Source organism: Anopheles gambiae, chromosome 3, assembly GCF_943734735.2.
Source record: "Anopheles gambiae chromosome 3, idAnoGambNW_F1_1, whole genome shotgun sequence".
In the NCBI taxonomy this organism is placed as follows: domain Eukaryota; kingdom Metazoa; phylum Arthropoda; class Insecta; order Diptera; family Culicidae; genus Anopheles; species Anopheles gambiae.
In genome coordinates, this window is record NC_064602.1 from 83262076 (window position 1) to 83288062 (window position 25987).

At 46.1% G+C, this 25987-nt stretch overlaps 1 protein-coding gene across 5 annotated transcripts in view; it reads right to left on the reverse strand.

Annotated features, from left to right (window-relative positions):
• Nucleotides 1-6451: 6451 nt before the first annotated feature.
• The window catches only part of LOC133393081 (uncharacterized), a 412772-nt gene continuing 393236 nt past the window's right edge, over nucleotides 6452-25987 (reverse strand). For all 5 annotated transcript variants that reach the window (XM_061656427.1, XM_061656426.1, XM_061656430.1 and 2 more), the window contains 7 exons: nucleotides 11190-11392; nucleotides 10929-11107; nucleotides 10650-10825; nucleotides 10339-10552; nucleotides 7682-10183; nucleotides 7309-7576; nucleotides 6452-6709 (listed from right to left, as the gene is read on the reverse strand). In XM_061656427.1, the coding sequence (XP_061512411.1) occupies nucleotides 6698-6709; nucleotides 7309-7576; nucleotides 7682-10183; nucleotides 10339-10552; nucleotides 10650-10825; nucleotides 10929-11107; nucleotides 11190-11392 (3554 nt within the window). In that variant the 3' untranslated portion in view covers nucleotides 6452-6697. The remainder of the gene's footprint in view (nucleotides 6710-7308; nucleotides 7577-7681; nucleotides 10184-10338; nucleotides 10553-10649; nucleotides 10826-10928; nucleotides 11108-11189; nucleotides 11393-25987) is intronic.

Consider the following 25987-nt stretch of genomic DNA (forward strand, 5'->3'; position numbering starts at 1 on the left):
TCTAGGCTTGTATCAATGTTATGTTAAATGAACAATTAGTACAAAAGTATGATATGACAGAGGAAAGTGAAACATTCAAACCTCCGTATGCTTCTATGATGGCACTCTGACCTCCCTTCTGTTGGCGTAAAGGTATTCAAGATATTTTTTTAAACTAGGTTTAAGGCTTAAAAACATTGTGCAACAGGTTGAAAATATAATATTTAAAATGAGTATAACAACATAAAAAAGAATAAAAATCACAGTATAAAAAACAGAATACAATGATTTTTATTTCATCAATTAATATAATTCATATAAAAAAACAATTTCACTAACTTATTCTACCTTCGCTATAAGAACAAAACATCAAATCAGAAGAATGAAGCTATCTAAAAATTGAAATTTTAAACCAAGATTTTTGCAACCAAGAATTTTGCGACCAAGACTTTTGCGCCCAAGAATTTTGCGACCAAGAATTTTGCGACCAAGAATTTTGCGAACAAGAATTTTGCGACCAAGAATTTTGCGACGAAGAATTTTGCGACCAAGAATTTTGCAACCAAGACTTTTGCGACGAAGATTTTTGCGATCAAGACTTTTCCCAAGTGACATTTGCTCGAAATTGTTTTCCCATATCTGCTCGATTAGTACTCGATACGCCTGAAATTGTGGATTTGTGTGTGATCAAGTGTGTTGAAAGCGCTTAAATTTGGTGAGTTCGAAAATTAGACTTGCTTCTATCGATTGACGATGCCGTCGAGCTCATTTTACACACATAGCTTAGATTTTTGATGAAAAACAAAAGCTAATTTTGTGTGACGTTATTTTATAAAAAATCAATATTATTTAAGTATAAAATGGCTACCTGACCAATTATAACGATAGGAAACATCATTTTCGAGCGAATCTAGAAGAAAACTACGAAAAACCCGCATCACAGTTGATTTTAAAGGCCTTTTTCTAAATTCCCTTAAACTGGTGCAGTTTAAGGGAAGTATAAGGGTCCAGTTTAAGGGAATTTGCTCGAATTCCCGATTATTCGTGCTCGAAAATGTCAATTGTGTTGCGACCAAGATTGTTGCGACCAAGAATTTTGCGACCAAGACTGTTGCGACCAAGAATTTTGCGACCAGGATTTTTGCAACCAAGAATTTTGCGACCAAGACTTTTACGACCAAGAATTTTGCGGTTATATGTAACTTTTACTCATTTTTGCAACAAAAAATCCTTTAAAACTACTTTCATTCTTTACTACCCAACTGACATTTTATAGCACGAATAATCGGGAATTCGAGCAAATTCCCTTAAACTGGAGCCTTAAACTTCCCTTAAACTGCACTAGTTTAAGGGAATTTAGAAAAAAGTACTTTAAAATCAATTGTGATGCGGCTTTTTCGTTACTTTCTTCTAGATTCGCTCGGAAATGATGTTTCCTATCGTTATAGTTGGTCATGTACCCATTGTATATTTTAAAATACCCATTTTTTTATAGAATAACGTCACACAAAATTAGTTTTTGTTTTTCATCAAAAAACCATAGCTATGAAGAAAAATGAGCTCGACGGCATCGTCCATTGATAGAAAAACGTCTAATTTACCAACACACCAAGTCTTGGCGCTTGCAATACACTTGATCACACACAAATGCACAATTTTAAGCGTATCGAGTACTAATCGAGCAGATATGGGAAAACAATTTCGAGCAAATGTCACTTGGGTATGCCCTATAAGAGTCGACACATGGCTGTCGACAGTGAGGGTTTACTCGAATGAGTATTAACGCTCGACTGATAACGCGATTACGTTGCTAGATTGTCTAGGTAAACCCTAGGTAAAATAAACAACAACAAACAATTACTCTATTTTAAGATAAAAAATCAAGGCATCATCATTTGTACCTAAAAGTAAATGGAAAACTTTTTTCACAGCGATTTTAAGCCAAATAATCAAGATAGATGCAAGCCGTCATACTCAAAATTAAATAAATAATTTAAATAAGCAAGATAGATTACTATGCGCACAGTATGCACTACCGTAACACAACTGAATGTAATTAAAATGTGCAAGCTCATTAGGTGCAGATTGAAAAGGTTAAAAGGCTTACCGGGGCTAAGCATGCTATTTATAGCTTGCTTCGGGCTGAAACTTCCAGTTTTCGGACATTTTTCTTCAGCTTTTTTGTTTTTTTTCTTTCACATTCAATCCACTCACGGCTAATGCTCGGGAGCTGTGTATATATGTTTCATGAAAGTGTCGTTAAACTTTATTTTTGGACTTTTGCATATTTTTTCTTCCTGCTTTTTCTCCTCCAGCTCCTCCACCTTCTCTTTGCATGTCACTTTGACTTTAATGTTTTAGCCGACGTTCGTAAGCGTTCGTCTTCTGTATGATCCTCAGTTTTCTTCTCCTTCCTTTCATTTCCGGGCTTTACACACCATTTGACGGAAGCCATCAGTTAGCCAATTTGTTGAGCCCTTAGCGGGCTTAGCGGGCGAAACGAACGCATAAAAATTAGCTCCGGGTGGCAAAATGGACTTGGTTGGGGTTGATTTGCGTAAAAGAGATTCATTCGCCCTTTGCTTACACGTACTTCCTTTTACCGTTTGCTTGGTGTATTGAGCATTCACCCGTAACCTGTTACGGCTTTTCTCGCTAAGCCCGTACTTGTCTCATCGCTTGTTTTCTTTCGTTTTTTTTTTCTTTTTCTTCTTCTGCTACCCCTACTTGCTGTCTGCGTTCGTTTGGTTTTGTGTTGCAATAATCCAATAAATACTCAAATAGTGTTAATATGGGTTTGCTCGTTTGGTTTTACATACTTTTTTTCCTATTTACAAACACCTGGCTTGCGTGTATCACACACACACATATCGTGTATATGCAAACGCAACGCCAGACTGTGGAAGCACATCAGTGTATCTGTGCTTTTGAATTATCTCGTCTTTTCTTTTCGTTTTTTTTCTCGCAAGAATAGAAGTAAAGTGAAATGGAAACGTATTATAAATTATTGCATATAAGTTTTGTTTTGATTAAAAATCTACCATGCAAACAAGAGGGTGGAGCACCGCTCAGGAGTTCCCTTCAAATAAACTCAAACACACTCAAATGTCTTTCATAAAAAATAAACCAATTGATACATCTGTTTTTTTTTTTTAAATTTTGTCTTGCAACATAGGGACGTGTTTGCTCTCCTATCGTCGCTCATCGTTTGCATCTTCATCCAATGCTGGTTGTGTCAATGCTATTTTGTATTTGTGTTGAATGTCCCGATGCTACTCGTTTTTTTTTTGTACCGACCGACCAGCAAGCTCGGTTTTGCTATGCCGGTGTGTAAAAAGTGGTAGCAAAAAATGGTACACCTAAACTAAGACCTTTCCTCCCATTAAACCGTTCAGCCCGTCCCTTTTAAGTCGAACATTTTCTTCCGTTTCTGCGCTCCGCAGGGCTCATTTACGAGCTTTCGCTTTCGATTTGCCTACTGAAATTTGATTTTAAATGTATGTGCTTCTCTCGCTCTCTCTCTCTCCCCCCCTTTTGCTAAACCATGGTTTTCCCTGTATAGAATATACGTGTACATATATTCGTAGAAAAAAGAAACAAACATTGCTCGAAATTGACTCCTGAAAATTCGGAGCCACCGCACCTTGCTACGGGTGGTACACACTCTGTAAAACTCTCCTTACACCGTGATGGAACTGTCTTTCTAGCAGCAGACAGCAGCAGTGTGCTCAGCAAACACCGTTCATTTGCGTCAGCGTTCTATTTGCAGCTGTCGGTTGTGAATGTGAGTAGAGCTAAATGGGGGGTTGTTTTTCGAATGATTCCGTTCGTTAAAATCATCTACGAGCCCACTGCCCCGCAAACACACGACTGGCGACAGCTCTGGTAAAAAATCAATCTCTCTGTCATCCCGGGGCAGCCAAGGGCGTGCTTTCGGCAGCAGTCGGAAGTTTTGTCCGTTTCAGTTGTTTCATGTGGCGATAAAATTGTGCTAAACTTTGGTTACAGGTGTGAGTGGGGGTATGTGTTTTTTTCGGTTTTGTTTTCTTTGCTTACCACTCACTGGTTTGAGTAATACTAAACAATGGATTATTTGCTTCGCTTATGTTATTTTACGCACATAGCTTTGCGTTTGCGTGTGGGATAGTTTATATATTACAGGTTATCATTTTTGTGGCGTTTTTTTTCATTTCTTGATTCTCGTGATTCCGGCAAATGTGTGAAGATTCTCTGAATGTTTTTCTGTATATCTTTCTACAAAAAAAAAATCCTTTCGATGCCAAAACTTTCGGGTGAGATGGGTGATGAATGTTTTGTGCTTTTTTTAATTCGTTGAATAAACTATAAATCTTTACAGAAAACGAATGTATGCATATGTCGGTGTAGGTGTTCGATCAGGAATAAAGTTTAAGGCATATTCTTTCGTTTATGTTCTAGCGAATGGCGTAATCGTTAAGGAGTACGGGCAGATTAAGAAAATAGAACAATGGTAATGGTTTAAGGGACATTGAAGGAAGTATGAGAGAAAAAGGTGTGTGTTTGGATGATTTCAGTCAGTTTTCATGTATAGTTGCAGTGTAAACTCACGTCGGCTGAACGGAGACGTTAAAAAGGAGAAAGATTGCACAACAATTTGCATTTGCAGCAGGGTGAGTTGATGAGAGACGCATGACGTATGACATTTTTTTCATTTATCTACATTGCACGTTCCTTGCGCGTTCGCCATATTTGAGTTAATAATAGTTCCGTTTTTTTTCCTGTTTTGTTATGTTTAACAAGTTCGATTCGCTTTTACTACAGATACTTTTCTTTCGGCTTTGCTTTTCTCTCAGTTTTGTTTTTGGCATGTTTTCTCTGTCAGTTTTTTCTCTTTCAGCTTTGAGATTTGCTCCAGTTGTTGTGTGTTTCTTTTCCATGTATATGCATTGTTTTGCATGTTTTTATTTGTTATTTACAGAAATCAATCGCTTACTCGTTTTTTTTTTGCACAAAATCCACTTTTAAGTTTGCCAACGACTGTTTTTCATTTTACATGTTTACATATCTCTTCTACAAAAGAAAATGATGCTGGTGACATTTTTGATTTGTTAGAAAATAGATTCGGGATGCACAAATATTTGCACCATCTTCAACCTTCATGGCAATGTTCAAATATTGAAATAATGTCCAATCCACATCTTCCGTCTCAACAAACAGTAGCGACACAAAAGCCATCAACCAATATCATCAACCCGAAGTGGCGGTGTTTGTTTTAATCTCTAAAAAATATGTTCACCCAAAGACGAAACACGTGAATACACGCCATCTACCTGGCAGAGGCAGAGAGCTCAATCGTAACGATCAATGTTTATCACACAATATCGATTGTATGTGTGTGCGAGTGTCACAAAAGTTACATCTCGGTGAAACACAACTCGGTGGATGGGAAATATTTTATTTACCAACTCTAGTGTAACATTCCCTAGATGACGGAAGTCTATCTGTTTTTACGATTTTCCACCCACTTTTGGGGAATGTGAAAATATATATACCAACACACAGGCCCCCACACCAGAAACACTGCCACAGCCCCACTCGCTCTCATCGGAAACTTATTATTGTTTCCCTCTTCGAGGGGTGGAGATGCTTTGCTACTTACAAGGAAGCAATTCTTTCGCATCATTGTCTCCATTTTGTACCGTTTCCTCTTCCAGTTTATCCCCTCCCTTCGCTTTACCCCAACATAGAAATGGATTCCGTCCGCACCTTTACAGCAGAAGACGGTAAAACACTTGGAGAATATGTTTCCATTGTTTGCACCTCCCTCCCTCCCTTCTCCAATCATCACTGCGAAGGTGTGACGGTGATGACAATGGTAAGGAAAATCTTCACCACGGTACACATTCACACAACTTCACGGGGTCCAGGTAATCCATGAATGGGAACGGGCCACGAGTAATGCCTTCCAGGATCGGAAGGTTAAATAATTACAATCAAACAGAGCGACGCGGCGGCACACCGGAGTGAGCGGGCGCGCTCAACAATACGCCTGCAGCCGGTACAGCAGACCCAACTGCAATTCGTTCTTTTCCGGACGTTTTCTTTCCGTTTTCGTGAGTGCCGTTCCTTCTTCCCGGCCCGGCGGTGGCATCAGTCGTTGGTGGGATTTCTTGCAATGTAAGCGATCAATTTTTATGTCTTTTCTGTCTCCGGGTAAACTCGCTCGCGGCGCGAGGAGTTTGCTGCTTGCTTGTTTGCTGGGGGAGAGCAAAAACAAAAAGCCACCCCCGCTAGCGCATTTGTAGGTGTGTTTGCGTTTTTATATTACAGCATCGATATAAGCAATGCTTCTTACTGCTTGCGCCAACGTTCCTAGTCGAACGTGTTTGGGGCTCGTTTTTAGGTAGCAAACTAAGGACAAAAACCTGTACAATTTCCACTAACGTTTGCAGGAGTACTGGGGTTTTGGTTGTTTTGATTTTCTAGTTTTCTGTTTATACCATTCGTACTGACTAACATACAAAAACAAATGTTTTATACTTCATAATGTTATTGCTTTCATTGAATGTTTTTGGGTCTGTTTTTTTGTTTTTTTTGCTTTGTTGTTGTCGTTCTTGGTGTGACTATTTCACCTCGTTCTCAACACACTGCAGACACGTGCGCTTAACGAACCTTAAAATTAATGAAATTGTCTGTACAATACCTTGGCTTTGCTGCTGCAGGTTGTGTGTTTTTGGTTTTACGATGAGTTCTGCAACAGAAAAGAGATGAGAAATAATTGATGTAAATCGGTCAGTGAAGATGGTTTTGATAAGGACACGATAATCAGCATATGAGCCTAAATGTATGTAATGTATTTTTGATTGTAATTTAAAAATAATAAAATAATATTCCAAACCATTCTGATGTACCAAAATAATAATTCTTAACTTACAAATTAATGTTAACATAAATCCTTGCCCGCTTATCATAATTACAGCCTCAAGTGCTTAACGGCTAAAAGGTAGGCTAATATTGCATCAAAAGAGGAACAGAGAATGATATGAATAAAATACCCCAATATTGCATACATTTAGGCGTTCATACTTTAATCGACATTACAGGGGTTTTCCAGGGGTTCTCATAGTTGTGGGACTCTTTCTTGACCCTTTTTTATGGGAAGGGAACTTCATACGATGGAATTTGGGCTTTAAGGACATGCCCAATCCTATTGGATTTGTACAACAAGAGTGCCATTGCGTCCAATTTCCATTACATTAAGTTCATTTCACAAAAGAAAGAGCGTATAAAGTGTCCGACAGCTTTTTTAACATTTTTTTAAAATGAAATCAAACATTCATGCTTACTCACCTTAAACATAAAATGCTGACCCTGTGCGTCCTGCGGCGAGGTGCCACTCTGGTAGCCGGGGCTGGGCGATTCGGCATTTTCCGGCACGGGCGTGATGTTGGCGTAGTTGGCCGAACAGGAGAGCAGCCCGCGCAGCTGGGACGGTGTGCCCGGCATCTTGATCGCGTCCGTCGTGCTCGCCTGCGTGAGCGACAGTATCGAGCGATCGATATTTTGATACTCTTTGCCAGAGCGTGGCCTTAGCGTCGATGTCGCCTGTCGGATGTGCCTTTACGTGCAAGGGGGGGGGGGGGGGGGGGGGGGTGAACAAAAAAAAAATCCAGCATTATTAAGACACACTTGGAATGATGAGCATTCACAAAACACAACCTACCTCATGCCTTCGGGCGTATCGGAGGAACTGTGACTAGAGAGGGAAAGCGTCTCGATGTAGTCGGACATGTCGGACGTGCCGCTGCTGGTGCTGCGCGAATCAATGTACGGTGCACCAGGCACACCGCCGGCCATCATCGCGTCCTTCGCCTTGGGCGGACAGACGGGCACCTCCGCCTCGGCCGAAGTGCTCTTCTCCGGCACGCGCACCTTCTGGAACTGGAAGGAAAGCTCGCGCAGCGGATCGAACGATTTCGAGCGGCGTGGCAGCGACGCATGCACACAGTTCTGGGCCGGCAGCACGTGCCGCTGGTGGCGCCGGGCCGACATGGCCGTCGTCAGCGGAAGCTCAAAGTCGGTAAAGTCAGTGCCGCGCTGCCGCAGCGAGCCAGTCGAGACGCCGGAATCGTTCGAGCTGGAGCTGTCCCGGTTCTGTGCCTTGCACGGCACACTTTCCGACCGCCGGATGTACACGGACTGGGAAGCCTGACTCGAGGCAGGGTTCGTCGAGGCGGACAGGTCGTCCTCGGCTTCGGTGGCCGCCGCTGCCGATTTGTCGCACGCCTCCATCTCCTGGTGGACGCACGGCGAGGACGATCGCCGCAGGGCCGTCGCCGAGCCGGGCGTTGGCGTCTTGCGCAGCAGCGTTTCCGTGCTGGGGGACGCCGTCCCGCTGAGCGGGCTTTCCAGCTCGTCGCCGTCCGCGTCCAAAAAGCGGGACGACTCTGCCGACGCGGACCGTTTCCTGGGCGAGAGACGGGCCTTCTCCGCAGCGCAGGCGGGCAGCAGATCGCTACTGTCCATGAGCTGCTTGCGGGCGTACGGGCTGGCCAGGGTGGCACGCAGCATCGCACTGCCCGGGACGCGCGACTCGTCGTCTATTCGCTTCCGGCTGCGATCCACCGCCGGCCCGCACAGGCTCGGATTGCTGGCCGACTTTTCGCCGATGATGCGACTCATGCGCTGCTTCAGCAGGTCCGATTTGGAGGGTAGCGGTGGTGCGGTAGGGGATACCGTTCCATCGCCCGGTTCGGTTGCACCGCACGCGCCGGTCGGAGCGGCCGGCGACATGGGAATATAGCCCGGGAACTTGGACTTCTTGTTGCCCGGTTCCATCATCATGTAGTTTTCTTGCTTATCGTCCGTTGACGTTGTCGCCGTTGGTTGCTCCGTACCACCAGCACCGTCCGGTCGATTCTCCGTGTCCGTGTCGGGCGTTTTCACACTCGGATGTCCACACTTGTGGCACAGGCGCGGTTCTTCCTCCTCTTCGTCCTCGTTCGATAGCCCCGCCAGACATAAGCCAGCGCGCTGCAGTACCTCCTTGGAGTTTTCGTAGTTCTCCAGCGACCGCTCAAACTCCAGATTGGCGTAGTTGGCTCCCGCTGCTGCTGCTGCCGCCCCCGCCGCTTCCGGTTTGATTTCCACATCCTCGTAGTTGTCGTAGCAGCTGGCGGGCAGCTGCTTCGGACCGCTGGCCTGCGGCTGCGTCACGAGCGGTTCCTCGCACGCGCACGCACCCTGCTCCAGCCTTTTGCGGATCTTTTTCGTCACATCGACGGTGGCGTAGATCGCGCCGCTCGCCCCATCGCCCGCACCACTCGCATCCATCACCGGCATCTTGCCCTCCCCGCTCAGCTTCACCTTGTTCACCTGCACGTCGGCAGTGTTTTCGATCCCGTTGCCCCGCTTGCACAGCGGCAGCGATATCCAGTTGTCCGCCCACGACATCACCCGATGGCAGGTACAGTCCACCCCCCGGTCGGGCCCTTTCAGTGGCGGTTGTAGGGCTGGTGCGTCCGCCCCACCGGACAGGCAGCTGCACACTGCCTTCGTCAGGGACATGGGCATGTCGTAGTTGCCGTAGCTGCCGGCACCGTCCACCGCATCCTTGCCCTCCTTCGACAGGTACTCTTGTATTTTTTTCGGCGTATCGTAGTTCTCGCCCGGCGTGCAGCCGGACGACGAGCCATCGCAGGCGACCGGCGTCTTCGGTATGTCGTAGTTTTCGTACGGGCCGACGCTGTGCTGCTGTGGGGTCTTGCCGGTCGACATACTGATGGCGGTATGGATGGGGGCCGTTATGTGCAGTGCAATGTCTCGCGGTTTCGGCGGTCGGCCCGGAACGGACGGACAGCTGCAGGGCGACGTTGAGCGATGGTGATTGCAGGCGGGTGCACCCGGCTGCTGCTGCTGTCCGCTCGGTGCCTTCTCGTACCAGCTCGATTCACCCGGGCCGCCGCCGCACGTCTGCCGGGGGATGGAGTACTCCGAGTTGTTGCTGCTGCCGTGCGAACAGAGCGACATCCGGTCGAGCGCTAGCTGCGGTGCGGGCAGTTTGTGCGTTTGATTGATGTGGTTGTTGTGCTCGGTTAGCATGTGCCAGGCGGGCAGTGGGGCGACGGCCCCGGGCGTCCCGGTGACGGTGGAGCTGCGCGACATGGAAGGGGCGCCGAGCTTGGAGATGCAGCTCATGCAGCGTTCGAGATTGGCCACCGTATTCCTGTGTTTGTGCGAGACAAGGTTTATGAGGGATTGTGAGCATTTTCTAAGCAGAAAGATTCTTTAATCACAAACATAGTTGGTGCCGTGACCAGGATAATGCATCAACGTTTAATGAAAACACTGGGTGGGTTGGTGGGCTGCAGCAACACTTACCTTGGGAACGAGTCCAAATCGTTGATGCTGTCGTGGCACTCGGAGACGGAGGCCGTATCACCGCAGCCGTAGTTGCTGTCCAGGTCGCGCGATTCCGTCGACGGCCAGTACGAGTTCCGGCAGGTGCAGCTCGAGTTTTCGATATGCACGGTGCAGATCTCGTCGTTGTAGTTCGTCGAGCGTGATTCTGCGCCCTTGCGGGGACTGTCGAGAGCTTTGAAAAATTGCAAACATATTCCATTAGCTCCGGTTAATAAATCCACTTTACCAAAAACAAAAAGAAGGAAACAGAAATGACTGTGCCTACTTACCTGCAATTTTCCTCGCCGTTGCCCGCTTCTTGCTCGCCAGCTTGCCCTGCGACGCCAGCTTAAACGTGTGCGTTATCTCCTCGCCCAGATCCGTCACAAACACGTACAGGCCCTCGCCCTTCCCGCAGCTCGAGCCACCTTCGAAGCAAAACCGATTGTCCACCACACCGTACCGTCTGTTGAGTTGTCCAAGGCATGAGCCAATGGCAGAAAGAGAGCAAAGCAAAGGTTAGTTTTATTGTATATCCAACAAACGCACGTTTGATGTGTTTCGCTCACCTTAAGTGCTCGATTTGCCATAGCCCGGTCAACCGGGGAGGAACGCCCGTGGTCAGACAGAACCGATGATCCTGGATGTGCATCCGGGCGGGTCCGGTGGATAGTTTCGCTTTCGGTGGTGCCGATGACACCAGAACCAGGTACTGGAGATCGTCCCCAAGATTGTTGGATATCTTCACCTGCGGGTATAACAAAGCATCGATGCACCAGGGAGGGGTGGTGTGATTATCATAGAAGGAACCAACAAAAACCAAAACCAACCTGCCACTGTATCAGTCTTTCGCGGGTATCGAATGCCAGCACGACTATCACGTCCTGGCAGATGATTGCTATCGTGTTGGACTCCTTGTCCAGCGTGAAACCCGACTCCACGCCGAGAAAGTGCTGCAGCGAGAGCGATGCCTTCGTTTGACCGTTTTTGTAGCGATCCTTCGAGTCCCGGTAGAGCTGCAGATGAAGGCAATCTGTGAAGCGGATGAGGAGAACGAGAGAGCAGAAGAAGAAAACAAGCATTAGTACAAACACAGTATGAGAACGGGGAGAACCGGAACGGAATCAAACACTGCCGCACTAACAAAGCTGATTGCTCGGGGGTGTGCCAAGGTTTGGTGCGCCACAGAGCATAAGCATCAGCACCAAAGCGAATGTGCCTACAACCACCGAAACCGCTCAGCAGCCCAGACACGTCCACTCTGCAGCTGAAAGCCGAACCTGCCCTGCAGCAGCATCGAAAGAAGATCCTTTGAGCTTTACCGGCGTGTCTACTAGCGTGGTTTTGTTCTTTCTTTGAGCCCACAATTTCCTTTCGCTCCCCTTTGCGTCAGCATATTCGAATCCCCGCAGGGATATGTTTCCGTGTGCGTGTGTTTTGGAAGCGTGTGCTATATCCTCCAGGAGGCAGAGCTGGAGCATTCGTGCGTAGCTGCCGGTAAGTAAGAAACTTCCCGGTAACGCACCCCGGAGGCAGTGGTGAACGAAAATTGGTGTAGCTGCGGCAGACTCCACTCAGTTCCTCCGCCAAAGAAACAATTAACTTCCGTCATATTCAATCAAAAATGAAAATTACTTTACACCACGCGTGACGCGAAGATCAATGGGAAAGCCAGCCAAACGAAACGTACGCCCATCTCTCCCCGGTTTTGCCACTGAAGTTGATTGACAGACTTGGGGGATATTATAGCCCGTATGTGGTTAAGCGGACGTTTTCCTCTCCGCAAAGCCAGCTAAGCCACATTTCAATCGGCTTTCGGCAGCGAGGACGTGGACCAACGCTGGCGAAGTCAGCGAAATCTGGCTCATATTTTAAGCTTAGTTGCTGATTTTAGCTTCCCACCCGGCTCTCACAGACGCAATGGGCAATAGTTTCCTGTCCCGTCTTGCATCTCGGCAGTACCCATTCTAACCTTTCTTCATTACCGTGGCCCAGAGTTCAACAATGTTGTCTACATGACATTATGACCGTTTTGGTCACACATACCAGCCGCTTTAGGAACGTGTTTCATTACTCTCGTTAAGCTCTTGTTAGTGACAGAGCCAAAGGAGCAGCACGGTGGACACACGAACACACATACACAGTGCGGGTACGGGTTGCATGGTTTGCATAGGTCATCGCCATGAAATCACACGTACGAAGTTCACTTCCGGCCACACCGCACATTCCTTCGCGTCTGTGCAGCCGTGTGCGATGTGAAAGCTCGCCCGGAATGCTCCCGGAATGCAGAGGAACCCACCTCGGGTTCTCGGGCTGGACTGTGAGCCTCCCCGGGACCGCCCAGAGAGACGCTGTGTGCAGAGTGTTCAATTTCCATTCCACAACACACCACAATTATAATCATCATCATCGTCGTCGTCCGCCACACGTGCGGGACCGACCGACCGACCGGCGATGAGAGGGCGAGCCTCTGAGAGTTTGGGCGATTGCGGGAATGTACCTTAAAACCGTCGGCCATTTGCAAATGTCAACCACGTCTGGCTGTGCCGGCGGTGCAAAATGGAGCCATTCAAGCAGGACAATCGCCCAGGACTCTCCCCGTGTATGGTGACGTTAAGTGTGTGTTTTATCGTACCTTCAGGCGTCGCTCGGCAGCCTCGGAGAACAAAACCCGAAGACCTTTGGGTGATCTCCCAGTGCACCGGACACTGATTGGAGTGGCTAGTGGAAAACCGCACACACACACACGCACACAGGGCATTTTGGTGCACACATTTTGCGCACCCTGGCAGAACTGGCAAATCACCCGCGGGATGTTTTTTCGATCATTTTTTTCCTGCTCTCATCCGCTGCTTAAGCACGCGCGGTTTTGGTCCTTCGAACCGGAACGGGCTGTTGTCGTCGAATTGAGCACTGAACACCGGTGGATGCTTTTGTGTCCGTCCGGCTCGTTTCGGGTGCGATCCTGGGCAACGGTTCCGGGCAACTGTTTACGCACCGTTATCAATGTGTTATCATTATCATCATTTATCATCTTCTCCGGGGGCGGTCACACGGACCAAAGCAGCAGTGCATACTGGGGAGACTTGTTTATCCCTCCCGCACCGAACACGAACGTTGTGACCCCGGGCGGTGCTGGACCGCAAAAAAAGCATGCTCCGTAGAGCAAACGGAAAACACAGTGCGAGCTTCGAGTTTCGGGGATGAGGCCTTTTTGGGAAATCGTCGCTCAGTTTTTTTGTTCAAACTCAACTTTAAGGAAAGCTTTCGCTTTTTAAAAAACAACCTTCCCACACACACACACACAAAACAGCAACCATGTGGCGGAAGCTCCCGCTTAGCGCATCGGAAGGACGGAGAGAAAAGCGACACAGTTCGGAACTGTTTTTGTCGACTCCGGATTCCTTTTGGTGGTAGGAAGTTCAAACAAACTGTGGAAAGTGTTTTCTCCCGCAGGGCATTAAAAACGAGCACCTACTTGAAGCGGGACTGGCAAAAAAGTAGAAACAGCAGCAGCAGGAACCCAAACTCGATCATTGAACCCTGAAAGAGCTCACCGCGAGGGTTCGTCTTTTCGGTCGGAAGCTGTAGCAGATGTTTTTTTCGTCTTCTTCTTCTTTTTCTTGCCCTCTCCCGGAGATAATCAATTTTCCGGCCATCCGTACTCCGGTGGGTGGTTTTTGTCCGAGGGAAAGATGTTGATTTTAAGGAGTTCGAAACCGCTTGGAGGCGTTTTTCGTGTTCGTTTGCAGCACAACCGATAATAAACGTTGTTGGCGCTGGGTTTGCTTTGGGTTTACGGTTTTACGGCGGGGGTTTCCCGTCGCTTGGTGGTGATGGGCAAAAAGTAGCAAAACTACAGGAACACGGAAGACAGATGATACTTTTGAATTACTGAGCAATGGTGCGCTTGGAGCTGAATTGGAGCTATTTTTTACATTTTAAATTCCAGCACTAAGTGTATTTTCCAGCAGTTATTAAAATACTTTTCAAATGGTAAATTAGTTTTTCCTGATAAATATTTACCGCCACAGAGTCGTCTAGTTTTGATTTCGTTCTACCTCATCCTCTCCTGTCAGCAGCACCGTCAGGAACCATAGCCACAATTCCCTTTTTAGGATTATTTAATTTCAGCGCAAAGGAAAAACAAATTTTATTTCCCCCGTTCACCTGTCCACCACACCTAGTCCAACACCAAGTTGTGGGTTGGTTTTTCAATTTCGCTTCCTAAATGCAGCTGTCACCCATAGAAAAAAAAACAAACTCTTTGTAGCTCATTTCCATTCCCGGAGTTGCAGATCTGCTGCTTAATATTCTTCCGCACGCGAACACCGTTGAATAACATTTCTAATTGAATGTCAGCAAAAACCACTCACTGTCGTCCAGCGCTCGCCTCTCCCCCGTCCTTTTGGCGTGACTGTGCTGCAGCTGGTGTCACAGTGATACACACACATACACCTTGACAGCAAAACATTCACTTTGTTCCTGGGAAATGCTAATTTCTCACTAATTTCTGGCCTTTCTCCTGTACCTTCAGGGTGGAAGGGAATTTTTCCGCTCTCATTTTCCACCGTAGAGAGTGAGAACCGTAAACACAGGATCTAACTTTTTCGGACAATCGGCTTGATGACAATTACGTTGCCCGTTATGGTTTCTCCAGCCTTTTTTTCAAAAAAATGCTCCTCTCTTTCTCCACATTGGTCAAACGTTTATAATGAAGAACTTAACGACAGAACCCCAGTGATCCCTACACCATTGCGAAGAACGTTAAATGGCAACTCGTTCTCATTGCATCCTGTAGGGGAGGATACACCATAAATCCAATTAAATTGATTGTAAAACTTTTACCAACTATTAGCCGTCGGGTGCTAAGCGGTACGCTTTGCTAGCTTCAACCGGAAACGGGCGGTGGACGAAGTTTCTGTTGAGGTTGACGTTGCCCTTCAGCCGTGCAAAAAACGGTGGTGTCGGGGACAAGTTGCGTCTGCGGACAAACCGAAGGCGACAGAGAGTGCGAGAGCACAAATTACAAACAATAAATGCTGATGATGAAGGACGGGGCTGCGCCTTGTCCACACGAGCCGGCAAATGGATAACGCCAATCAGAGAATCAGAGAGAGCGCGTTCCGAACGGGCGGGATGAAAACGAAACGGATTACGTACATGAATTATTTATCGGGAAGTGTGATGTCGGTGTTGCCTTTTTTTCTGTCACTCTCCCGTGGGCAGAATGTGTTTGTTCTTTGTTCGATGTGCAGTCCCACTGGGGTGGAGAAAAAAAAACCCAGGTGACTTGGAGCTGTCTGTACTGTATGTGTACATTTTTTACTGTTTAATTTATATCCTTCGAAATTGTTTAATGCGCCTTTTAAGCGTGCATCTGACCGGATGGGGAGTAAAGCTGATGGTGGTGTAGCTGGGCCGAACGGGTTGGATTGAATGCATGGCATAAGGCATAAGTGCATGTGTGTGTGTTTTAAATTCATCACACCATTCACCGGGGCCCGGTAAATGAAGCAATTGAAAAGGTTTAAAAGGATATTTATCACGTCTAAAGTGGGCACGATTGAAGCATGTTTTTTGCCTTTTAACGTGACATAATTTGTCTGATTTTTTAATTTTTGAGGCGAAATTTGGCGAAAAATCATTAATGAGATGTGCACGACATTATTATTATTATTATTATTATTATTATTATTATTTTTTGAGAAATTATAGCCCATTATTTGAGATGATAATTTTTCATACAAACTTACCCTTTTAGCTCAAGTAATGTCATAATGTATTTCGAATTGCATAACGACAGGCGTTATACACTTTTCATGCTTTGACAATTGCATACTTTTAGGCGTGCAACATTTGGAAAAATAACAATTTTACGTTTTTAAATTTGGTGCATTACTCAATTGATTTTTTAAATAAAATTACTTTTTTGTTTTTTTCAAAGGTGCATAACTGATGGCGTTGTATGCCTTGTTCTTGAATACTAAAGTACATACACACAAGAAGTACATACTTTCCTTGCTTTAAACATACAAAATGGCTCATTTATCGAACGGAGATCTCAAAACAGCAGATATAACATTAAATAACGAATTTAAGAAATCTCACAAAAAACTTTTGAAGACTGTCTTTAATGTTGCCTTAATCTAAAACTACCATATACACTACACCCTTCCTAAATGTTCTTCAAGCACTTTTTCTCTATGTTCCTACAGCAGAGCCGCACTAGAATCGCAATGCACAACAGCTTAAATGCGTTTTACGTCCAATAAATCCCAACCGAATTTGGTACCGCCACCGGAAGCGCATCGAAACAGACCGAAAAAAAACTCACCACCAACGAGAAAAAGTGCCGAATCAACAGAGATAGAGAAAGGTAGGAAGGGTGAAAGGATACATTTTCATTAAATTTAATGGATTCGAGCGATAAAGTGAAGATTTTAAAACATCGATAAGAACCTCCAAGAAACCCTCGGCACAGAGCAAGGGGACTGAGTTTCCTGCTGCGAGCGATCGTACGACACACATACTGGTGATTTCGCGTCTTCTCGACTCCATTCGTCAGCCAGTGTGTGCGAGCGAAACCAAGGACACAGTGCTACCCGAGCTCGCGTTGAGATGTGATGTGTTTTTAGATTAAACACGTTTTGTGGTGGCTGATCTTGTCGCAAAAGTTGGAGCGTGTGTATGTGTGTATGTCAGTTTGTGTGTGCACTAGTCCTGCCCAAAACCTCGAATCAACGAATGCTTTCAAATGTTTCTTCACCTCCTTCCGAAAGACCGGTTCAGAAGGCAGCAGGATGCAGTTATCTTTCCCGTGCTGCCCTCCTGGGCCCGTAAACCCCATTTTCCCGAAGGCCAATCCTTGCACCGGTGGTACACCGTACCAAGGTAAAAAGAACACACACACACGTGCACAGGTGCTTTATCCTTTTTGCGACACGGTAAAGCGCTCGGGGGAAAAAGCCGTACGTCTCGAAAATTCCCATTAAGGGGAAACACGGCACGCAAGCCCGCCGTAGAAGCCCGTGGCTGAAGAGATAAATCGCACCCGAGAAAATAACTGATGTCGCCTTAATTATTGTGCGCAGCCGAGTTCGAGCTTTTTCCGGCAGGATGCATTTCACATTATGAGCCAAATGCCGGATGGTGGTTCCCTGCTCTTGCGGTGTGTGGTGATTATCCGGCTCGCTTCACGGGGACCACCGTCCCCGTGGTCACACACGGGTGGGTGAGGAAATTAAAAGTAAAACTAATTAAATTAATTGAAACTATCAACTTGGTTGGCTGCTGCGGACGGCTTAAGACGCATCGAAAGCGTGGATGGCTGGGTATGTCTTTTTTTGTATTTTTGTGGTTCAAATACTTTACGTTGCTCATGCCTCGTTCCATTGCATATTCGTGTAGCATTCACAAATTGCTCCGCGCTATGGGAGGTGATGATGGAAAATGCGGCAAAAATGTCAACTCTCGAATGATGACAAATGATCCCCAGGAATGGCTATCAGAGTGTTTTCCCGTTTTTATTTTTCTTTCCTTCCACATTCCGTATGCACGGATGTGGCGGTGGGAAAGTGAAAAATAGTTTTCCGTCGAACTTCTTCGAGCAGCGGAGCAGGAATTTCCCTTCCCTTCGGCACAAGCCGGAGTATTGGTCCCGACAGAGAGCAACGGAAAGGTCCTGTGGGGCAAGTTCAAACAATTCCATTTCCTAGCGTTTCTGTGTTTGCGGAGTTTGCGGAGGTACTCGGGCGCGCTGCTGCACTCGCAGGCACAGCCCGGCTGCTGGAAGTTTCTCCTGCCTTGCATTCGCAAACGGTAATGCAAATTTCATAGCCCTGTCTAGACGCCTCAAACTCGGCAAGCGCTCTCGGCAGGCAGTTCTCGGAGGTCCGTTTTCTTTCGGACGGAAAATTGAACGGCAAATGTTTACTCTGAAAGCAATCCTGGGCAGCAGGCTAGACTCTCTCGAGAGAAAATTCTACCTACTTGTGGCGGTAGTAGTGGAAAGGAGGGGATGTATAGAGTAAACCAAAGACGCAAACCGCTCGACTGCAATCGATCGCAATCGCATGCAATCGATGATAGTTTTAAAAGAGGGAGCGCTTTCGTCGACACACCGGAGACAGAGCGATTTGCTCGTGATTGCTTTCACCGGGAGACGACAGTGTCAGTGGTTCGGTAAGATATCCATTGCCTGCCACGACAGGCGTGATTAGTTTCTGCCAATTGATTTGTTTTGCCGCCCTGGCCTGGACAGCTTTATTGTGTGTTGGTTTTTGTACCGCAATCATGGGCTCTATTATGATAGATAGATTCAATGAAACATTTGCGCACTGATTGGCAGGTGCAGCAAATTGCATTAATTGGTAATGCTGTTTGCTTGATTTAAATTTGAATGATTCATGCAGAAGGAATCATGTGCCTGATGTGTACACTTTAAGTTGAGATGAGAAAACAAATATGAAAAAATAAAGAGATCTTATGAACACCTAAAAGTATGCAATCTGCATTTCATGAGAGACTTCTTAATCAAACATGTCGGGAGCATCCGCCAATTTCCAATGCTATCCCAAAAACTGAAGAAATAAATATAAATAACGCTTCAATATGCTCAAAAGAAATATTTGTAGTTCAGTTTTGGTTGCGCAATTGTTTCGGAACAGTTTCACCACACTGATAGAAATAAACTTTATTCTTCTATTTTTGGTACAACTTCTTTCCCAGATAAAGATTTTAATGATATCTCTTTCTCAAAGATAAAGGAATTGTGTTTCTACTGTAATTACAAGAAACATGAAAGACGAGCTGTCGTTCACAAAAACAGACAGGAAAAGAAATCTTCACAGGACAGATCATTAATTTCCTTCCATTTCGTTTGATTTCCTCTTTCGCTCTCTCTACATTTTTTTGTGGTGGCAGAAAATCTTTTGTTCTATTTTTTCCCTTTTCACCAACCAGTTTTTCCCCCTATTATGTTAAAGTGAAACCTCCCGGTCATTGAGTCAATCGAAGCCGAACTTCTCAAAGGAACCCCAAAGTATAAAACTGAACTGAGAACGTGTACCATTAAAGTGCAAATATTTGCCAAAAGGATTATCATTATACGACCCATCAGATTTCCGACCAGATCTTCGGCCGGCGGTATTGTGTTACAGCACAAAACGGCTTTGGAATGTCTTACCCAAAAACCGCTTGCGGCACTTGCCAAATCGGATATTGAATCATATGTCAGGCAAGAAGACACGATTGAACTCCAAAGAGCCGTGTTAAGTACAGGTCCTGACAGAAACCCCCATCGACGCCGGACGCGCCCCTAGCTAGCTGCGGAAGAGTTGAACAGCTACCGGTGATTAATTTTCGCTGTCGTTCGCCGAGCCATTCCGACCGAGCCAGAACAATGCAATGTCACCGGTGGAGCAGGGTGGTGGTGATGCCGCGCCCTGCGAACTCAAAGAAGTGCTGCCAAGGAAGTGAATCATACCGGAATGATTGTCGTTTACCTTCGCAGCAGTGCGGCGTTTTTGCAAGCAGGCAGAAGCTGAGAATCTTGTCGGGCTCGAACTCGCTCACACAGCATGGGAAAAACCACGCTGCACTGGAGAAATAAATTCACCGTCATTGTGCTTTATGAAAATGTCAGCCATTCTGCATAGTCATTTGTAAAATATGATTGGGAAGGAAGGCAGTCAAGGCGAACGAAGCTGCAGTTTGAGTTTCACGGGAGGATTGTTAAACAGACGTCGGTTTTTTGTTGTTGCAGAAGAATGGTCCGAAAAGACGGGCCATGTTGAAATGAGTCTTAAAACCCACATCTTTAAAAGGGAAGAAAATTATTCATTTCAGAATTGCAGACATAGCGTGGAATACATTCTCTCATCCAAATCCAAAAGTTAATTATACTTTTAAAGGAATTTATTTAGCATTCCATACTTTTTTATAAACTTTCACTTAGGCCTCAGGCCGGTACTGGTTAGCATCTTTCCAAAAACCATTGCACATGCGAATTTAGGCTCGATGTACTCCAAACATAAAATATTCAGTGTCCAAACCACTCCTCGTAGGCTCGTTTAGCTCGTAGTCATCGTCGACGCGGAGCATATTGCTCCACAATAAGCCGCTCAATAATTTACCAGCCACCAACTCCAAAAGCCAATCTACCGTGTGTCCTCTGCGTGCGCTTCGGCTGGGCTTGATTGATTCCTCAAGAATGCCCGGAAGGCTTGTTGATTGATTTCGGCCATTTTCATCGTGCCAGCTAGCTTCCTTCTGCACAAAGGCGATCAGGCCGCATGGCCTGGCCCAAGTCCGAGAAGTGATTGAAAAATGTGGTCCAATCAAGGCATAACTTATGTGTTTGCTTAACATAAAACCTTCTCCGGCGTCTGGTGCATGACCGACAAAGGGAGCCTCACCCCAGAAAAAGATGTCCACCGAAGCGTTTGATTGGAGAAGTCCCCCCGCTCACAACGGTGCCGAGACTTCGACCATCGATGTCTTGCAGGTTCTTTCCTGTCCCTTGACTTCCAAAATTGTGTGCTCTCCGCATGCTACTTGCCCTGTGGGAAAATGAGTCTGTGTGTGTGCTTGTAGCTTCTCCGTCATGGAAAGGACCAAGTTTTGCCACACGGTCCAGAAATTATTTCCATGCAGGTTCTTTTCCCGAGCCAGAACCAGAACCAACAATGAATTATTGTACGATAATCACCGTCCATCGTCGTGCCTCACTCCGAGCAGGCGAGGGTTTCGAGAGACGCTTTCGAGAAGAACAGGGTTTACAGTGCTGGGCGGAAAATTGGCATCTCCAGCCCAACCTTCGGTGTCCCGGTGGGAAAAGAGGTCTTCTTGAGTTTGAGAGTGTGTGTGTGTGCGTGTGTGAGAACAGAAAACCGCTAACAATGATCCTGGCGAAATGCTAAAGTCACCTGGGTATACATATACACATGTACACTTATTTCTGTGTAACCGAGGACCTCTGTGACGCCGGAACAACTTTTGAGCAACACTGGAGGGCCTCCACAATGGAGTTAGGGGGGCAAAAGGTAAGCCTTCTAATCGGTTGACTGACCAATGTTCGATGTCGTACGTGATATCCATGTAAGGTTTCCAGCACACACACTCACGCCACCGTGTGGTGGTCGAGTGCTGTTCAGAGCTTTCACCGTAAATCAAATATATTTCAAGCGTTAAAACGGCTCCCCCACCGGGCCACCGCCCGCAATACAGCTCTGGACGCTCTGTGGCACTCAAAATGGAGCAAAACTAGAACGGAACACTCATGTCATGGCTGCGGTTGTGCGGTCGAACGGTACACAACAGGGTCGGGTCGGACCGAGAGTGTGTCGTACGGTGATGTACAACGGTACAGCGGACAGACGGATGTAGTACCCAAGCCCAAGCCAAGCCTATTCGGTGTTCGGAACTGTCAATTTGAATCACGTTCGACTAACAACTTCAATTTTCGGTCATTTACTAGTGAGGATACGCATTTTAAACCCGAGATTCCTTCGATCTTCTAGCCCTTTTCTCCCCCCTGTCCCTCGTCCCTGTCCCTGCGTAAGGAAAATACGCTCTAATCTGGAAGGAATTCGCTAGGGACTAGTTGAGGATTATGAATTCAAACTGGAGCGGAGAAGGAATGTTGCTGTACGTTTAATCTGATTTTTGGGACAGTAAGGAATTTTATTTCGGATTCGGTAGGGCATTGTTAAAACAACCCAAAACGTAGATGTCCACTAAGGGACTTTTTCACAAAGGTTAAGTGAACCTTTTCACCCATTATAATTCTCAGTGGGATACACAAGCGCAATCATTACGTTTTAATCGTTTAGAAATGATCCATCTCTTTCAATTCCAAGCGATCAGGACAGTTCGAGTCTTTAAATGTAAGCTGCGTTTACTCAACCCCAGAGCAGGTAGATTCTACAGACTTTAAAGAAGATCTCGCAACTCACTGACTCCGAGCAAACGTAATCCCTTCTTCTGAATCGATTCACTTGCCCAAACTCACCTCGGGGCCATTTAGCCATGCGGGCTCACATTTAAGGGTTTAACAACGGTTCGTACTGCCACTGTCTGCACTCAGCAAATCCTCAAACGCTATTCCCAGCAGTTCATTACGGCCACACCGGGAAATGCCCCGAGGGCGCAAAACCGGCCAACCTCTCGGTCTGTCCACATGGTTGAAAGTGAAAATGAAACACATTCGCGCTGGGCGACTCTTTTGCCACTGGTCGAGACATAGAATCAAACAGAAAGCGGGAAAAACACACACTGCATTAGGCGCAGACCTCCGTGTGGGCTGGAGATGGGAGGGTGGTCTTGTGTCCTCTCCTGTGCCCGTGTCTGCATACATAGGGGTAATTAAGCTGACGATGATGGTTTTTTTCCGTGGCATCACAGCAGGAAAGGGTAAATTAAAGCCACACCCACGATCGACCTACGGGCCGGCTCGGGGATCGTTCGGAAATGCAGCTAGCACTGGGGACACTGTACCGGGCCTGAAAGTGCACACACAACCACAGTGCTATCGATTTTTCCCGTGTCCGTGTTTCCCCGTTTTTCTTACTCGTTCTTTTTGGGAGACGTGAGGGATACAACGACACTCAGCAACAACAAAAAAAGCTTTAGGAAATGGATTTCTCATCATCACGGCACACAAACCTCGGGGCAGTGTGAGGAGAGCAAAAAAGAAAAATACCCGCAGCACAGTGGAATGAACCTTTTTGCACCTTATGGCGACGCTATTCTCGACCCTCCCAAGGTCCAAGGCCACATGGACACTAACGTAGAAGCGAGCAAACGAGCGAATGGCACTTGGCACCGTCGTGCAGGATGAGTAGTACCCCCTGGCTTCTTCGGCTTCGCCTACTTGTTTGATTATGTTTATTCTGCTGATCAGCGGGGTCGGGTTTGTCTGGCGCGGCAGGGCTATTGACGGCCGGGGTCGTGCCGGGAATGGCTGATAGGATAAAAGGATTAACGCCGCAGGCTAGTGGTGCCGGGAAACTTATTTATTTTGCCCCGGCTAAGAGTGTTTTCTTACATTCTAAAGAGAGCGCTGGACAAACAGGCGAGACTTGGAGGGGGAGTTCTAGTTTATCTACAGGATTCGAGGCAAATCGAGACACACATGTTGTTAATATTGGACCACGCGGTATAAGTCTCTGGGTGAAGCAATGTTTTGGAACTAACGTTTATCTCGAACATACTAAGCTTTGGATCTTGGAACGGACTCTTTTTTTAATACAATTTAGAAGATTATGTGCAAAAATTCATTTGCGTGAGTCTATAACAACATATTAACTAAGACTTTTAAATAACATTCAAACTAAAACTACACATAAAAATAATATTCTCAAGCTGTTGTTTGCAAATTTATGCTGCGTGAAGCCATTTAGAATTGGACGCACGCTGCTGTAAATCATTCAACAGGAAGAACCGGGCCACTCCCAGCGCGGTGAAAGCGCCTCGTTTCAGTGCCAAGAAAGTGGCCATTCTTTCTTTGGCAACTACACACACACACGCACACACAAACTGAAGAATCACACCGTAAAACCTGCCGAAATGCACTCGCGCAATAAATATTGTTTTCCGGCGTAGAGTTTTCCGTTGCGCGGCGTTTGTCCCCCCCCCCCTCCCCCTTGAGCGAGCGCATTATCGGGGTCAGTACGCAAGAGAGCAGCAGCTGTAGCTGCTGATCGGAAATGGGGTTTTCGTGGTGGTCGGTTTCCGCAAGATTTACGTCGTAATGCGTTTTGTTCCAGCGCAAGGCCCGAACAGACAACCAAAGGCGTGGAGCGTTGCCAAAAGAGTGAAGCGAACCAATCCGTACAATTATTTCACCGAGCGGTGCAGTGAGCGTAGATACAGAGAGAGGGAGTGAGTGCGTGCCCCGTTAGTCGGTCGTCTTATCCTTTTGGCCCTGGGAAAGCAAACAAATGTAAGAAGCCAAACAGTGCACGAAAAAAAACTATAGAAGCTCGGTAGCAAATCTGAAGAGCATTAGGAGTGCAAGCAGGGAATGGTGTGAACGGTAAAAAATATACTGGCAGATAGTGCCAGCACACTGGTAAGTGGTGAATTATAGACTTTCTAGCGCTTGCCTTCGCCAAGGCGGGCGCCCACTGCTGGACATGCTCCAACACAGCTAACGAACCGAAAACTGTTGAAAAGCGCTCACGAGGAGGTGGGAACATATTTTTTCCAACTCCGATTTTTTTTTTGGCATCCCCCAAATGGATATGAGTGTCGGAAAACAAAGAGCGATTGTCTGGGGCGGATTCGGGGCGGAGAGCAAAAAAGAAATGTGGTGAAGTGATAGGATCCGACAAAAACAAAAAAAAAGGAGCAGCCAAAGGGAACGACGGGAAAGAAAATCTTCTTGAACTGAGGATTGAAAAATCAGTTTTTATTTCTATCCTTTGGTTGCGTGAGACATGGGCCAAGCCTTTGCTCTTGCAGTTCCCAGTAAGAAATGGCTGGAACAGATTGGCAAAGTCGATAAATGCATTATCGCGTGCGAAGCAAATGCAATCATTTCATTAAACACTCATCATTCTTATTGACCTTTGGTGGGGTTGGGTGTAGAAAATGCTTATCAAAGACCGCTCTATGGATGCGATGAAAAGTGTTTCAGCAAAGAACTCACTCGGAAACCACTTATAGCTCGCAGGGAGTGAAATATTTCAGCAAAGAACATTCGGAAACCACTTATTGCTCGCAATGAGTGAAATATAATAATTCACCAATGATTGGTGTAGTTTAGATGGATAAAATTCATTGCAACAGTGATTTATCAAATTTTAATGAGAAGAAGTGATAAGTTGGCCATTGATATCATCATAATTGACGAATTTAAAAGTGGTAGGTATTATTTTTCTAATTTCTATATAAAAAGTTCAATACGCCTAAAAGTATGCAATCCACAAGGCAAAAGGTACTTAGCTAAGTATTTTACTCTATAAATCTTTCGGCTGAAGAGTTTTGGAACAATTTGGAAAAATATGAACCAGAGTTGCTTTTTTAGTAGACATTTATATACTTTAGGATCCATTACTCTTAGGCAAACAAATTTCAGCTCAATCGATCGGATCGGAATGGAGACACACAAGATCGTCATAAATTTGACTCCCCCGATTTAATCCTTCCTTCACCTATATCTCTACGCTTACGCTGAAGCTGCTCCTGTGCTAGGCACACAAAAGCCATCCATTTCCTCGATTTTCTTATACCGTCCCGTCCCCGCAAGCCGAAGGAACGGAGATGAATGTTTCATTATGTTTGCGCGCGCGACTGTTTGCTAGCGCGCTATTTATCTGTTTGCCGGCTCCGGCGGTGATGGTCAATCCGGCAGCGACTCGGGCCTATTATCTTTATTATTTTTTTCCGGTTACGATTGAACGATTTTGGCTCTTGCTTAGATTTAGCACGGGTGGTAGAGAATAACATACTTTCTGTGCCAGTTTACCGTGGGGCCTTCGCAAGGGGCTGGGGTGCAATCTAATCGAGCGTATCTGATGGATTTTTAGTGATATATAGAAAGCAAATCAGGGCAAGAGTGATCGTTTTATTGTGAGTGTCCGCCGTCCCAATTTATATCCCGGCAAGCGCGCAGAGGGAATTG